The sequence below is a fragment of the Sus scrofa genome, chromosome 13 (assembly GCF_000003025.6).
Source record: "Sus scrofa isolate TJ Tabasco breed Duroc chromosome 13, Sscrofa11.1, whole genome shotgun sequence".
Classification (NCBI taxonomy): domain Eukaryota; kingdom Metazoa; phylum Chordata; class Mammalia; order Artiodactyla; family Suidae; genus Sus; species Sus scrofa.
This window is the reverse complement of record NC_010455.5, coordinates 162658450-162676173: the sequence shown is the minus strand read 5'-3', so window position 1 is coordinate 162676173 and position 17724 is coordinate 162658450. Positions and strand designations below refer to the sequence as shown.

Here is a 17724-nt window from a genome sequence, read left to right as displayed (position 1 = left end):
GCTCAATACTATGGAAAGTGAATTATTTTTTCTGGGTGGTCATTGCTTTACCTTATTTGACTTTAGTTCCCCTTTGTGAGATTTTTTGAAATCCTGTTTTCTGAAAGTTAATTTAATGGATTCTCTTCTAGGCTTTGTCCTCTTTCATCACTTCAAGCTAGATTTTCCTTTCCTCTAAATCTCAAACAAGCTCTTACCTTTTGTTAGGGATATAATAAGCTATCAGCAAACCTGATGCTTACATTCATTGGATGTAAAAATGAATTCAAGGATTTTAACATTCCACACATAATACCTACACAAACAAATAGGTCAGCATGCAGGCAAACAGGCATGCATGTACACACAATACAATAAAATAAGTCAATGTAAATAACTGTGATTCTCTTTCAGAAACATGATGGCCACTTCACAGTCATTCAGTTGGTTGGTATGCTCCGAGGCATTGCATCAGGAATGAAGTATCTTTCTGATATGGGTTATGTTCACCGAGATCTAGCAGCTAGGAATATATTGGTCAACAGCAATTTAGTATGCAAAGTTTCTGATTTTGGTCTCTCCCGAGTGCTGGAAGATGATCCAGAAGCAGCTTATACAACAACTGTAAGTTAATGTCCTTTTCCAATATAATTTGTTTCCTATGTATTGTTTTTGTTTATTGTTCTTAGAGTAATTTTGGTTTTGTTTTTCTAGTTTTCTGCCCTCATTTGTCATTTTCCTAATTTAATATCACTATCTAATTCAGAAGTATTTGTTTTATTTGAGTACCTGGTTTAAAAAAGAGAATAGATGTTTGACTGTTTTCTTTCTTCCACTGGGTAGGGACTTTAACATGCTTACAATCTGTGTCATTACTGCGCTCACAAAAAAAAATCTGTCTTTGCCTGCGGTATTTCTGATGGTTCAATAATTATCTCCTTTAAATGGAGTTCTATATAGGCCAGTGTTGCAATGAATCAGTGATAGTGAAGAACCAGTGGTTAGAAAATAACAATTTTTTCTCACAGAAAATGTTACAGAATGATCCTATCACACTTAAAAATGAACAATATAGGTTGTTCTGGAGATATATAAATATAATCTCAACCATTTTATGAATGATACTTGAGGAAAATGTGAGCAGGAGTAGAGGATAAAACTTTAGACCCAAACTATCATCTGTAAATTATATGATCTCAACTTAACTCACGAACCAATTCATTCCACTGATCTCTTCGGTTATTGTTTCAAGGAGTTCAGTCTCGAAGTCTCTTTTCAGCTGTCAAAAAGCATATAATTTGTAAAATTATATTATACTCTGTTATTTTTTAAACAAAACCTCTACCATAGATTTATTTCATAGTCGCTTTCGATGAAAAATAAATCAATAAAACTATTCAAGATATTTTTATTCTCTTTTTCTGATCTTACACATGATTTCATAAGACAAATCCTTTATTTAGTTCACTTTTCATTCATTTTATATTATATTTTTGTGAAACCTCACTGTATTCAACTACACTAGAACAGATGCACATTTAATATTATAAATAGAACATGTTATGCCCTTATTATGTTTGCTTTGTAAAAATACTCTATGTTAACATATTGACAATATTTTCACTAATTTCTTCAATAATGAAATACAGTTCTAAGGAAAATAAATATCTGAGTGTTATATATAAGCTAGCAGTATCTATTGATTGTTTAATTTGATCAAAAAGCTTCTTAAAAGTATGTCAAGTCTGGAGTTCGCATCGTGGCTCAGTGGTTAACGAATCCGACTAGGAACCATGAGGTTGTGGGTTCGATCCCTGACCTTGCTCAGTGGGTTACGGATCCGGCGTTGCCATGAGCTGTGGTGTAGGTTGCAGATGTGGCTCGGATCTGACATGGCTGTGGCTGTGGCTGTGGCTGGAGGCTACAGCTCCAATTCGACCCCTAGCCTGGGAACCACCATATGCCGTGGGAGCGGCCTAAGAAATGGCAAAAAAACAAAAAAACAAAACAAAACAAAAAAAAAAGTATGTCAAGTCTGAAAGTAATTGTTCATTTTAGGAAAAGCAGTATTTTCACCTTCATTTTCCCATTGGACAATATCATAATTACTTTCTTTTTTTCAAGGCCTTTATTTTCTTCTTTCTTATTTTTATAAATGTATAGCTTAAAGCAACTTTTCAGGTTATGGAACAATGCATGTAAGATTTTCCTATTATGCATATTTATTTCCAACCTTGGAGAATGGTGTTTAAAACTATTATATAAATATTATAAAATATAGTGTTTACAAAATTTTCAACAATACAATCTCAAAAAAATAGAAAATAATGAACTATATAGGAAGTAACTACTAAACTCTTTGGCTATATGCCTATATAGATACATTTGAAATTTCATATTAGATAATATTTTAACTGCTTTTCTAAAATGAGAAACTCAAACTAAATTTAAGATACTAATAAAATTGATAGGGTAGCCCAAACCCTGAAGCATATATAGATTTTGTTGGGTCAGATTTGACATCCAGATTCTAGGTATGTTCTTCTGTCTTGTATGATAATAGGAACTGAGAGGGACTAGAACAGTGCTGTTCTACTTTAGTTTAAATATAACTTCAGAATTAAATACCAAATTAGGTAACCAGATACTAATACTCCATAAATTGCCTCTTAAAAGTTGTAGGTTAGGTCTTAATTAAGAAATAAGACTCTGAATTTGAGGTATCAGTTAAATAGTAAGCAATGTAACCAAGTACTTTAAAAAAAAATCGTATAAATACCTAATCTGCAGAGGATCCTGGGGTGCAAAATGTCATATATGATTACTTGACTTTATAATAACATGGACATTCAGTATTTAAAATAGAAGACCTCTAACCTTTAAAGAGATTATCCTTTAACAAGGTAGATAAACTCATGCTTCCTTACTAGTCAGTCCATTAAATGTTGTCATAAAAGTCTGTGAAAGAAATATGGAAGTACCAAAATCATATGTCTAGAGGAAACATCACAAAAAAAAGATGCACTTTGAACCAAATATTAGAAGATTTCATAAGACAGACAGATGGGGAAGAGGTTCAGATAGAGGAAACCAAAAGAGAAATAGACATGGAAATTTGGGGATGTGAATGGGCATGTCAGTGTACATGTGGACAGTTTGGAATATGGGCAAGAAGTGGTAGAGGGACCAGGTAATTGTGACGGTAGTTGGGTGGCACTTAAAAAAAATGGAAGGTTTTTCTGAAATAATTAGGAGACAGACATTAATTGATTTAAATACAGGGATAATACATATGCATGTTTTAGAAAATATTATTGAAACAGTATGTAGGATGACTTGAAGGATAAGAGGATTGGTAGCAGGAAGACCAGTTAAGGCATTATTGCTAAAGACCAGAAAGGTCATATGGCTTTAATTAGGACAGCAGTTTTTAGAATGAAGAGGAAGGAAGAGAATTGAAAATTGTTATGAATGTATAATTTACAAGACTCAGTAACTAGATATGAATTATGAAGAAGACAGATTTAAAGATGACACCAATATTCTTAGGTTGAGCAACTAGTTGAATGGAGATGTTTTATTAATCAAGACAGAGAATCCTTGTTAGAGATGGTTTGGCTGAGGCATTAAATTACAAAGCAAAATTATAACAAAAGGTCACAGATACTTTTTCGAAATCATCAAGATAATGCTAGTTAAGCATTATCATTCTGCTGAAATTTTGTGTACAAACTTTAGGACTTTATGTAAGTATGCTTTCTTATATAAAGGAATGATACAGTTAGAAAAATGTATTTCCTAGTGGAGACATACCTCAATTCAAGCAAGTCCTATAAAATAAAATACAGAAAGAGTACGGTCATTTATATGAAAATGATTCTTTGCTTTATAAAAACATTAACATGAAAATAAATAGCAGGCTCTCAATACATTTTTAATAATGGTTCCATTTTTTATCTGTGTGTAACTTTTTTGGAACTTGTCTTTTACCTCAAATGACTTTGAATCTTTCTCTTGATATTTAAGTAAAATTGCTATTTCCTCATTTTTATAAATGTTTTTATAATCTGCATCACAAAGAGTTTGGAGGAAAGGGAGGCTTATGAGGGTTTTAAAAATAGGAAGACATCATAAAGGTTTTTTTGTAATCTTAAGAAAATAGTCCTTAGAACAGTATGCCACACTGAAACTCTTTTCCAAATCAAAATAGGGGCAGAATAAACAGACATTTTCCATTAAGATAACTTTGCCAATTTATAGAATGCATATCACAGCAAAGACCAAAAAGAACTGGTTAAAAGATAGGCTAGAAACCCCTGGCTCAGGCACTTCCACAAGCCATGGGCCAATATGACTCTAGTACTGACTTTTGTGTTGAACCAGTCAGCATGTGGTATTTGAGCAGAATGGCCATTGAAACTAGACTAGCCTGACCAGAAAAAGATGTGATGAAAGAGATCATTCTGCCAACAAGTGGTGAGACTTTAACACCCAATTTGGAAAGCCCATACATGTGAACATGAGAATGGATTGTCTACACTGTAAAATACACTAAAGTAAATAAAAGAATGGGATTTACAACTGATCTTAAGTAGAAATTCTAGTATTTCTCCTACAACTGAATAGTGTTTTTTAGTCCTGCTTCCTGTCTAAGACCATTCATTCAACATGTATTCAGCACAATTTATTATGGAGTTACCACATTTAAGGCCCTGGTCCATAGAGGCCCAGTTACCAAAAATAAAGGGATCTTGAGAACAGATGAATGGCTACACAGAGAAAGGGGCAAGACTAACCAAACAAGTAAAGCATAATAAAGCTAATAGATGTACAAGACACCAAAAGTGGGCAATGCAGCATGAAAGGCAACTACAGGAGTAGTAATTTTCCTGGTAAACCCTATACCAAAATACATCAAGCCTTTGGTGATGGCTAAGAAATGTGCACTATAGGCCAAAGAGAGAAGGGAAAAAATACACAAAAATAGGATCTAGACAAGGACTGAGAGGCCTTTCTTTTACATGCCAATGCTATGAAGAGCCTGCCAGGCACTTCATGAAGAGAGACTGTGAATAATTATGAATCATATCTAATAATATATGTACAATTAGTGGTATGTGACTAACTTAATCTGCACAAAATTTACTGAGTTTGGATTGTTCTCATTTGATTAAATGGTCTTATATCTTGTTATAATTTAAGTGCTAAGAAATCTCTTCCTTTACTGAATCTGACACACACTCAACAAGACAATTGTTTTATATCCAGTTCCAGAAGAGGGATTCTCTCTCATTTGAATATTGCTAAGCAACCAACCTTAAATGTACATTGAAAATATTAAGCTTCTTTGCTCTCCATTATGGAAATGAGGGCCTATTTACCTAAAAAAGAACATTAAAAGATATATTATGGCTCACACCTGTTTTAAGAGATAAGTTTTATTTAAGATGCATATAATGGCAGCTACTGTTCAGAGGGGTTTTTTTTTAGTTATACTGAGTAGCTTCATTTCTTATATCTTAAAGATCAAAAACAAAATTAAAGAACCATTTTATAATATCTGATAAAATTCTAAAATCTTGATTCTAACTTTCAATTGTATTAATTGAGTGTTATCCATGACAAAGTTTGCTTTTTTTTTTTTTTTTGATAGCAGTATTTCCATATAAGTATTTTCCTGGTTGGAGCACAGTCTCATCATTAACAACACATAATCTGAAAAAAAAAAAAAAACAGTTCTGTTAACATTTTAATTCTATTTACTTTGTATTTGTAAGACCTCTTCAAGATCCACATCTTAACCTTTCCTATTCTACATAAAATTTGAGAAAAGTCAATATGTTCTATACCCAACAAGAAGATAATTAAAGCAAATAATAGAGCAGCATGAGGGGCATATATTTACATTTATATTCTGCAGTTGGGGGGAGATCTAAGCAACCTTCCTCCTTTACCTAATTAAAGTGTTGCTAAGTTGACTTGACTTTTTTATGTGAATTTTTAAATCTTCAGACATGTCCAGCTTTAAGAGTAAATATTCTTAATGAAAGTGAGATAAAAATTATTTTAGATCATTCACTATTCTGCCTTTAAGTACATTAATTTAACCTGAATAGTTGAGATTTGTGTGGCAATCATGCTTAACCTGCTAATAAAACATACTCAGGATTTTGTCTCTTCTAAATAAGAGTTGCTAGAAAAATGGGATTAAGATAGTGGAATACAAAGACTGGAGCTCAACTGCTCTCCTAAAAACAACAAAATATACAACCAAATACTGAGCTATCTTCAACCAAATGGACTGGAAACTTTCAAAAAGATATCCTACTCCAGAAGATAAAGATGCCACATCAACAGGTAGGAGGGACAATTATGTGATATAAGCAACCCAATACCTCCCAGGTGGGAAGCCCCACAGAATGGAAAGTAACTGTATCACAGAGATTCACCTATAGGAGTGAGAGTTCTGAGCCGCACATCATACTCAAATGCGTGGGGAAGTGGCACTGGGAGAAAGAGCCCCCAGAGCATCTGGCATTAAAGGCCAGTGGGGCTTGTGCACAGACGCTCCATGGGGCTGGGGGAAATGGAGACCCCATTCTTAAAAGGTACACACAGACACTCATGTGCACTGAGTCCCAGGGCAAAGCAACGTCACCATAGGAATCTGGGTCAAACCTGACTGCAGTTCTTGGAGAACCTCTGGAAAAACAGGGGTGAATGTGGCATGCAGTAAACAGGCTGCCTAAAGACCCCCCAGGCACACAGCCACAGCTGCCTCTAATCTCACCCAGAGACAAAGCCCCACCCACCAGAGGGATAGGAATCAGCTCCACCTACCAGTTGTCAGGCATCAGTCCCTCCCATCAGGAAGCCTACAGCAAGCCCCTATACTAACTTCAGCCACAAGGGGGGGGGGGGTATCAGAAGAAGAGAGACTACAACTCTATTATCTGTAAAAAGGTCACCACACCAAAAACCTATAAAAATGAAAAGATAGAGAGAACAATAACTCAGATGAGGGAGAAAGGAAAAACCCCAGAAAAACAGCTAAGTGATCAGGAGACTCTCAACCTCCAAGAAAAAGACTTTAGATTGTTGATGCTGAAGATGATGCAAGACATTGGAAATACACTGGAGGCAAAGATGGATAATTTAAAGGAAACACTGAGCAAAGAGATACAAGATATAAAACTTAAGCAAGAAGAGATGCAAAATAAAATAACTGAAATAAAAAATTCATTAGAAGCAGCCAACAGGAGAATACAGGAGGCAGAAGAATGAAAAAGCAACATGGAGGACAGATTAGTGGAAATCACAGATGCAAAACAGAAAAGAGAAAAAAGATTGAAAACAAATGAAGAGATTCTCAGAGAATTTTGGGACAATGTTAAATGCACCAACATCCATATTATAGGGGTGCCAGAAGGAGAAGAGAGAGAGGAAGGGACAGAAAAAATATTTGAACAGATAATAGCTGAAAAATTCCCTAACATGGGAAAGGAACCACTCACTCAAATCCAGGAAGCACAACAAGTACCATATATAATAAACCCAAAGAGGAATACCCCAAGACACATTAATCGAACTGACCAAAATTAAAGACAAAGATAAAATCTTGAAAGCAGCTAGGGAAAAGAAACAAATGACATACAATGGAACCCCGATAAGGTTATTGGCAGACTTTTCAGCAGAAACTCTGCAGGCCTAAAGAGAGTGGCATGATATACTTAACATGATGAAAGGAAAAAACCTCCAACCAAGATTACTTTACCCAGCAAGGCTCTCATTCAAATTTGAAGGAGAAATCAAAACCTTCACAGATAAGCAAAAGCTAAGAGAATTCATCAACACTAAACCAGCGTTACAACACCAAAGGAACTTCTCTATGCAGAAAAGAGAAGGCTGCAACAGGAAACAAAAATACCACAAATGACAAGGCTCACCAGTAAAGGTATATATACAGTAAAGATACAAAATCATCCACACAATTATGCCACCAAAATCAGAAATCATGATAAGAGGAGGGTAGAAATTCAGGACACTGGAGATGAACTTGCAATTAAGAGAACAACAACTTAAAACAATCTCATATACATATAGACTCTTATATCAAAACTTCAGAATAACTGCAAACCAAATATCTACAATTGATACACAAACAAATAAGAAAAATCAACTCAAATACAACACTAAAGATAGTCATCAAACCAGAAGAGGAGAGAACCAGAGAAGATGGGAAGAGAAAAGAGCAATAAAAACAAATCCAAAGCAATTAATAAAATGGCAATAAGAACTTACATATCAATAATTACCTTAAATGTTAATGGACTAAATGCCCCAAACAAAAGACATAGACTGGCTGAATGAATACAAAAACAAGACCCATGTATATGCTGGCTTCAAGAGACTCACTTCACTTCTAGGGATACGTACAAATTGTAAGTGAGAGTATAGAAGAAAATATTCCATGCAAACACGAATGAAAAGAAAGGTGGAGTAGCAATATTCATATCAGACAAAATAGACTTCAAAATGAAGAATATTTTAGGGGACAAGGAAGGTCACTACATAATGATCCAAGGATCAATCCGAGAAGAAGGTATAAGAATTTTAAATATCTAGGCACCCAACATAGGATCACCACAATATATAAGACAACTACTAACAAACTTAAAAGGAGAAACTGACAATAACACAACAATAGTGGGAGACTTTAACACCCCACTTCAGCAATGGACAGATCATCCAGACAGAAAATCAATAAGGAAACACAGACCCTGAATGAAGCATTAAAACAGATGGACTTAATAGATATTTATAGGACATTCCATCCAAAAGCAACAGAATACACATTCTTCTCAAATGCACATGGAACATTCTCTAAGATTGATCACATCCTAGAGTACAAATCCAGTCTCAGTAACTTTAAGAAAATTGAAGTCATATCAAACATCTTTTCTGACCACAATGCTATACGACTGGAAATAAACAACAAGAAAAAAAAATGCAAAAAACACAAACACGTGGAGAGTAAACACCATGCTAATAAACAACCAATGGACCACTGAAGAAATCAAAGAGGATATTAAAAAATACCTAGAAGCAAATGACAACAAAGATATGACACTCCAAAACCTATGGGATGCAGCAAAAGCCATTCTAAGACGAAAGTTTATAGCAATACAAACCCACCTCAGGAAACAAGAAAAAGCTCAAATAAACAAGCTAACTTTACATCTAAAGCAGCTACAGAGAGAAGAGACAAGACCTAAAGTTAGTAGAAGGAAAGAGATCATAAAGATCAGAGCAGAATTCAATGAAATAGAAGCAAAGAAAACCATAGAAAAGATCAATGAAACAAAAAGCTGGTTCTCTGAAAAGATCATCAAAATTGATAAACCCTTAGCCAGACTTATCAAGAAAAAAAGAAACAGGACTCAAATCAATAAAATTAGAAATGAAAAGGGAGAAGTAACAACAGACATCACAGAAATACAGAGGATCATAAAAGACTACTATATGCAACAATACGCCAATAAAATGGAAAACCTAGAAGAAATGGACAAATTCTTAGAAAAGTGCAATCTTCCAAGACTAAACCAAGATGAAATACAAAACATGAATGGACCAATCACAAGAACTGAAATTGAAACTGTGATTTAAAAAGTTCTAACAAACAAATGTCCAGGACCAGATGGCTTCACAGGCTAATTCTATTAAACATTTAGAGAGGAGCTAACACCTTCTGAAACCACTCCAAAAAATCGCAGAGGAAGGGATACACCCAAACTCATTCTATGAGGCCACCATCACCCTGATACCAAAACCAGACAAAGATACCACAAAAAAAGAAAATTACAGGCCAATTTCACTGATGAACATAGATGCAAAAATCTTCAACAAAATACTAGCAAACCATATCCAACAATACATTAAAAGGATTGTACATCATGATCAAGTGGGATTTATCCCAGGGATGCAAGGATTCTTCAATATCTGCAAATCCATCAGTGCGACACACCACATTAACAAACTGAAGAATAAAAACCATATGATCCTCTCAATAGACATAGAAAAAGCCTTTGACAAAATCCAACACCCATTTCTGATAAAAACCCTTCAGAAACTGGGCATAGAGGGAACCTACCTCAACACAATAAAGGCCACATATGACAAACCAACAGCTAACATCATTCTCAATGGTGAAAAGCTGAAAGAATTCCCGCTAAGATCAGGAACAAGACAAGGATGTCCACTCTTGCCACTACTCTTCAACATAGTTTTGGAAGCCCTAGTCACAGCAATCAGAGAAGTAAAAGAAATAAAAGGAATCCAAATTGAAAAGGAAGAAGTAAAACTATCACTATTTGCAGATGACATGATACTATACCTAAAGAATCCTAAGGACTCTACCAGAAAACTGTTAGAGCTCATCCATGAATTTGGCAAAGTCGCAGGATATAAAATTAATATACAGACATACCATGCTCTTGGATTCGAAGAGTTAATATTATCACAATGGCTATCCTACCTAAGGTATTCTACAGATTCAATGCAATCCCTATCAAATTACCAAGGACATTTTTCACAGAACTTGAACAAAGTATTTTAAAGTTTGTTTGGAAGCACAAAAGACCCAGAATAGACAAAGACATCCTGAAAAAGAAAAACGGAGCTAGAGGATTCAGGCTCTCTGACTTCAGACTCTACTACAAAGCAACAATCATTAAAACTGTATGGTACTGGCACAGAGACAGAAATATAGATCAGTGGAACAGGATAGAAAGCCCAGAATTCAACCCACGCACCTACAGCCAACTCATCTATGACAAAGGAGGCAAGAATATGCAATGGAGAAAAGACAACCTGTTCAATAAGTGGTGCTGGGAAAACTGGACAGCCACATGGAAAAGAATGAAATGAGAAAACTTCCTAACACCATACACAAATATAAACTCAAAATGGATTAAAGACCTAGATATAAGACCAGACACTATAAAACTCTTAGAGGAAAACGTAGACCAAACACTCTCTGACATAAACGACAGCAACATCTTCTCAGATCCACCTCTTAGAGTCATGACAGTAAAAACAAAAATAAACAAATGGGACCTAATTAAATGTCAACGTTTCTGCACAGCAAAGGAAACCCTAAACAAAACAAAACGACAACCCACTGAATGCGAGAACATCTTTGCAAATGAATCCACTGGCAAGGGATTCATCTCCAAAATTTATAAACACCTTCTACCTCTCAGTACCAAAACAACAAACAACCCCATCAGAAAATGGGCAGAAGATCTAAACAGACAATTCTCAAAAGAAGACATATGGATGGCCAAAAATCACATGAAAAGATGTTCAACATCACTCGTTAGTAGAGAAATGCAAATCAAAACCACTATGAGGTACCACATTACACCAGCCAGAATGGCCATTATCTAAAAGTATACAAACAATAAATGCTGGAGAGTGTGTGGAGGAAAAGGAACCCTATCATACTATTGGTGGGAATGTAAATGGGTACAACCACTATGGAAAACAATATGGAGATTCCTCAGAAAACTAAACATAGAACTACCATTTGATCCAGCAATCCCACTCCTGGACATCTATCCAGAGAAAACCATGACTCAAAAAGCTGCATGAAACCTAGTGTTCATTGCAGCTCTATTTACCATAGCCAAGACATGGAAACAACCTCAATGTCCATCAACAGAGGAGTGGATCAAGAAGAAGTGGTACATATACACAATGGTATATTACTCAGCCATTAAAAGGAACGAAATAATGGCATTTTTAGCAACGTGGATGAACCCAGAAATTATCATGCTAAGTGAAGTTAATGAGACACGAACATCAAATGCTATCACTCACGTGGAATATGAAAAAAGGACAGAATGAACTTCTTTGCAGAACAGATACTGACTCACAGACTTTGAAAAACTTATGGTTTCCAAAGGAGACACTTTTGGGGGGAGGGGGGATCACTGGGGTTGTGTGATGGAAATCCTATAAAATTTGATTGTGATGATCATTGTACAACTATAAATGTAATAAATTCATTGAGTAAGAAAGGAAGAATATTGAAAATAAATAAATAAATGAGTTGGTATAAAAAAATTTATGCAGTAAACATTTTCAATGCTTTCATTTAAAATTGTATGATAAGAGTTCCCATCATGGCTCAGTGGTTAACAAATCCAACTAGGAATCATGAGGTTGCAGGTTCCATCCCTGACCTTGCTCGGTGGGTTAAGGATCCCGTGTTGCCGTGAGCTGTGGTGTAGGTTGCACACATGGCTCAGATCCCGTGTTGCTGTGGCTCTGGCGTAGGCCATTGGCTATAGCTCTGATTAGACCCCTAGCCTGGGAACCTCCATATTCCATGGGAATGGCCCTAGAAATGGCAAAAAGACAAAAAATAAAATAAAATAAAATAAAATCATATGATACCCAATGCACTAGATAAAAGGAGTTGTACTGAGAGATGTTTCTCATTTCTTGGAATTCAAAAAATAAAATTTTGAGATTCAACCACAAGATTCTCTGTCCATCAAGTCAGCAATGGTAGAGGTGACACTGTGATAAGTGATGCGGTAAAATGCATTTTACACTAAGTCTATGTAGATGGACCAGGGCAACCTGAAGAATGACTTTCACTTCAATTGTTCCTTAAGATTTAACCAAGCAAAAATTGGAAGTGATATGACAGCTTTGGGCACAAAGGCAGGCAGGCTTTTAGGTAGAGGACCATGAAACCAACTGACCCCCACAAAGCTACATATTGTTAGCGTGAATAGAATATAATGACAGGCACAGAATTTGATGAAAAATTCAAGTAGAGGAAATTACAGTTTCTTCTAGGCAAATGTAATTCAGCAGCCTGAATATAAAAAAAAGTGAGAGAAATAGCAATGTTATCAGAAGACTGTAATGTGAAGATTTAAATAACTTCTTTTTCAATAAAAAGGTGGTGAACAAATACACCTCAGAAGAATGAAAAACAATAAAATCCTGGCTTGATAAGCCAAATTCATCACTAAGAAAGGAGCTATGCCATTTGGGAAAAGCAGCAAAATGACTCTTCCCAAAACACAGTTCTCTCTTGACAGATACTATGAAAACAGCCAGTAGAAATCAAATATATAGACCATTATAATTAACTGAAGAGCAACAGTCGATGTGCCAAGTTTCCTAACATGAAAAGGAAAAATATGCCCTTGAACCAGCGAGTGTTTGATGGACTAATTCATAAGCAGAAAATCTGACAGTTTTTATTTATCTTTGTCAGTGTAAATTTTTATAAAGTGTATGCTGATGATTTGATGTATAAAAATCATATATTCAGGAATTAGTCTGTCCACACTTCAGCCTAAATGCCAGAAAGCAAATCCATAGCAATGGAGATGAAAGAGAAATAAAGCTTTATATTAAACTATAAACAATATGTGCTAAGTACAAAGCAAGAATATTCAATAACTGCTGAAGAGGTGAACATCATACATTGCAGCTTGGAGCACAGGCTGAGAGACCCAAAATCTTTTTTTTTTTTTTTTGTCTTTTTGCCATTTCTAGGGCCATTCCCATGGAATATGGAGGTTCCCAGGCTAGGGGTCTAATCAGAGCTATAGCCAATGGCCTACGCCAGAGCCACAGCAACACGGGATCTGAGCCATGTGTGCAACCTACACCACAGCTCACGGCAACTCGGGATCCTTAACCCACCGAGCAAGGTCAGGGATGGAAACCGCAACCTCATGGTTCCTAGTTGGATTCGTTAACCACTGAGCCACTATGGGAACTCCCCCAAAATCTTTTTTTTAATGTATTTTTTTAATTGAAATACAATTTATTTCAATGTCATGTTTGTTTCATGTACAACAAAGTGATTCAGTTACACATATATATATATCCATTCATTTTCAGATTCTTTTCCCATATAAGCTATTGCAGGATATTGAGTAATGTTGAGTAGCATTCCCTGTGCTATACAGTAGGTCCTTGTTGATTATCTCTTTTATATATAGGAGTATGTATATGTTAATCCCAAACTCCTAATTTATCTTTCTCCTCTACAGTTCCTCTTTAGTAATCATAAATTTTTTTTCAAAGTCTGTGAGTCTATTTCTGTTTTGTAGATAAGATCATTTGTATCATTTTTTAGGATTCCACATATGTGATATCATGATTATTTGTCTTTTTCTGTCTAGCTTACTTCACTTAGTATAATAATCTCTAGGTCCATCCGTGTTGTTGTAAATGGCATTATTTAATTTGTGGTATGCCTTAGTAATATTCCATTATGTACAGTTCCACATCTTTATCCATTCTTCCATCAATGGACATTTAAGTTGTTTCCATATCTTGGCTGTTGTGAATAGTGCTGCTATGAACATTGCAGTGCATGTATCTTTCTGAATTATAGTTTTATCTGGATATGTGTCCAGGAGTGGGATTATTGAATCGTATGGTAGCTGTACTTTCAGTTTTTTAAGGAAACTCCATTCTGTTTTCCATAGTGGTTGTACCAATTTACATTCCCACCAACAGTATAGAAGGATTCCCTTTTCTTCACACCCTCTCCATCATTTGTTATTTGTAGACTTTTTGATGATGGCCATTCAGAGTGATATGAGATGGTACCTCATTGTAGTTTTGATTTGCATTTCTCTGATAATTAATGATGTTGAGCATCTTTTCATGTGCCTCTTGGTGAGAGCCCCAAAATCTTAATGGTAGTTGTCTGGGACAGGGATATTAGAGGTCACAAACTTATTTGAAATGTATTGTTTCGGTGAATTGACAATACTAGATCTTGAGCATAAGATGAAAATGGAAATCAAAAGTATCAGAAGAAATTGGAGTTCCCATTGTGGCTCAGCAGTAACAAATCCAGCTAGTATCCATGAGGATGCGGATTCAACCCCTGGTCCCACTCAGTGAGTTAAGGATATGGCATTGCTGTGAGCTATGGTGTAGGTCACAGTCATGGCTTTGATCCTGTGTTGCTGTGGTGGTAGCATAGGCCTAGAGCTGCAGCTCTGATTCAACCCCTGGTCTGAGAATTTCCATATGCTATGAGTACAGCCCTAAAAAAGATGAAAAAAAAAGTATCAGAGGAAATTAATATTTAAAGAATGATTTCCTGAAAAACTCTCACCTCTGAAGCTTAGGAAACAAGTGTTCATGATTATTACAGAGCTGTTTATAGGAAAACAAATGAAAAGGGTTTATAGATTGTCAAACATGGAGTAGAAAAGGACTTTGCAAACAACTCTATCAGTAATCTTGAAGCAAGAGAGGACCTTCTAGTTCAATCAAACATACCATTCAGAAGCCAGGTCATGCTTTGGGAAAACCTCCATCTGTCATTTGTGCAAAGCATGTGCAAAAGCAAACCCTTTGTAGGTGTAAGCCCTGTGTCATTCTAACAAGCGTTTTAAAGAAAGGACCCTAAATCCTTAGGCCTGGGAAGGCATTATTGCAGATAATAGACCACTGAGGAAACTAACTTTCTGTTCAGCTCTCAATGCTTGGAATGACTTACAGGTAGTTTGTTTTGTTTTTTTCTTTTTTAAGAATGAATCCCTTTAGATTTTTACAAAATCCTAAAGAACAGGATGTTTTTTATTTTTCACATTTGATAAGACTTTTCAGCACCTAGATTAATGCACTATTTAGTGGCTCTGTTGATTGCTGATGATTACACCAATAAGAAAATGGTAGAAAATGACTGAAACTATAAGAATACTGTCTTTGTAAAATTACATTAATTTCTTCCCTGCTATCCCTGTTAATCACAACCCACCAAATGAGCAGCCTGAAACAATCCTTCATGTATTGTAAAGAAATGAAAAATTACAATAGAAAGCAGCAAAACATTGAAGCACTTATAACAACGGGTTAGGGTATTCACAACAGAGGGGGAAATTCTGTTTTAAAGTCTCTGGAAACATTCTACCAGTGTTTGAGCATAAAAGGGATGCCTATAGTATGGATAATCTCCAAGACAAGTTGGTCATAAAAATCACATAATGCATAATATTTTAATACTTACAAGGGTCTGAAATACATCCAGTCCTTCTAATGTAAGGGCTAATCAATGGGGAATAATCAAATGCCAGTCATAATTCTCAAGATATTTGGCATACACCTTGATGATTAACCAAGAACCACAGGAAATACCAAATATGGCTTGTTTTTGTTTTAGCAACATCCAACACTATCTAATTCAGATTTACTCTCCCTGCTCCCAATGAATTTAGAACAAACCCAGACTAAATTGATTTACCAGGGAAGATCAATCAGCAGATGTTCATCAGGCAGAAAGCACAATGTTCATTGGCCCATCTTGACTGTGCAGAAAAAAGACAAAGTTAGAGAGTGTATATAAAGCTGCTGACTTTAGCCCTAGAGTTTCAAAGATACCATCTGTAGAAATGAAGTCATTACTAATGTTTAATTGCTAGTTTCATCTCTGATGTGGAAAAAAAAATGCTTTTTTCCTCTGTCAATAAAAAACTGGAAAGAAAATATAAATACAGGAAAAATCACGTGAAAGCTCTATGAAAAGCTTACTTACTCTCGGCATAAAGAGCTTTACATCAATGGCAAATAAATTGAAAAAGATTATCAGTTATCTGTGCTATTTGTAGCAGGCTCTGTTAGCTGCCTACCTAACCTCTCTTGTCATCTCTCCTTTGCTAATAAAATTGTTATTTGGATGTTTATAATGAACTCAGGCTCAAGAAATAAATCCAGATTTATACAGAAGCCAGTAACAGTTATATCATTCTCCTTTGATGCTTAAATTCTATACTTCAGTCACATAAATGTAGAAGGAAGTGCATTTCACAACTTTGGGGAAAATTTGGGGGTTAAGATCAACTAGAAGTAGGCTTGAAGAGAGAGCTTTCTAGTATTGGCCCTTTCTTTTCTTTATTGCCTTGAATATAAAGAAGGAGGGACATATACTTGGGGCTGTGACAAGCCTAAGGAGACAAACCCAGTGCTGCAGATGGCCAAATAGGAGAACAAAAGAGCCTATTTCTGAAATTGTTAAGCTTTTGTGTCAATACAGAAACCGTTTACTCTTACCACGTATACTAATTTTTTGATAATTTAATTTAATACCTTACTCGCTTCAGTTCCTGATAATTGGGCATTCTATGACTCTATGATTTATATCTGAAGACATTCTAATATAATAATCAACACATAAAAAAACCTCCTGATTAACAGACAATGTAAACAGGAAAATGAAAACGTGAAGAGTTTAAGTAAAATTTCAGCTTACTCATACGAACTAACTAGATTACCGAAGCAGACTATAACTATACAGTTAGTTTGAGGATTCAGTAATCGTAATTTATTCATTTAACATGTATTTCTTAGTATTATTGGGTGCTAAGTTGGAGACAAAAATACTCAATTTCTGAGGAGAAGATGGACATTAAATAATCATGTGTGATTACCATCTGAGATTTTATACAACATATGTGTGTTGAGTGCCTACTATGAGCGAGACACTGTTCTGGGCATTGGAGCTATTCAAGTAAACAAGCTTTTTTTTATGGAGTTTATAGTCTTTAATATGGTGGGAATAAAGATAATAGTTAAAAAGAGAAAAAAGAATATTAATCTTAGAAAGTGATACAGGCTGGATATATAATAAAAACAAAAAATAAAGTTGAGTAGCTACCTTGGAAGCATGGCTAAAAATATTTCTTTAATAAAGTA

The 17724-nt window shown here is 35.3% G+C and overlaps 1 protein-coding gene across 10 annotated transcripts in view; it reads left to right on the top strand.

Annotated features, from left to right (window-relative positions):
* EPHA6 (EPH receptor A6) overlaps positions 1-17724 on the top strand; it is an 876888-nt gene that overhangs the window by 769549 nt on the left and 89615 nt on the right. For all 10 annotated transcript variants that reach the window (XM_021070704.1, XM_021070710.1, XM_021070703.1 and 7 more), the window contains one exon: positions 394-603. In XM_021070704.1, the coding sequence (XP_020926363.1) occupies positions 394-603 (210 nt within the window). The remainder of the gene's footprint in view (positions 1-393; positions 604-17724) is intronic.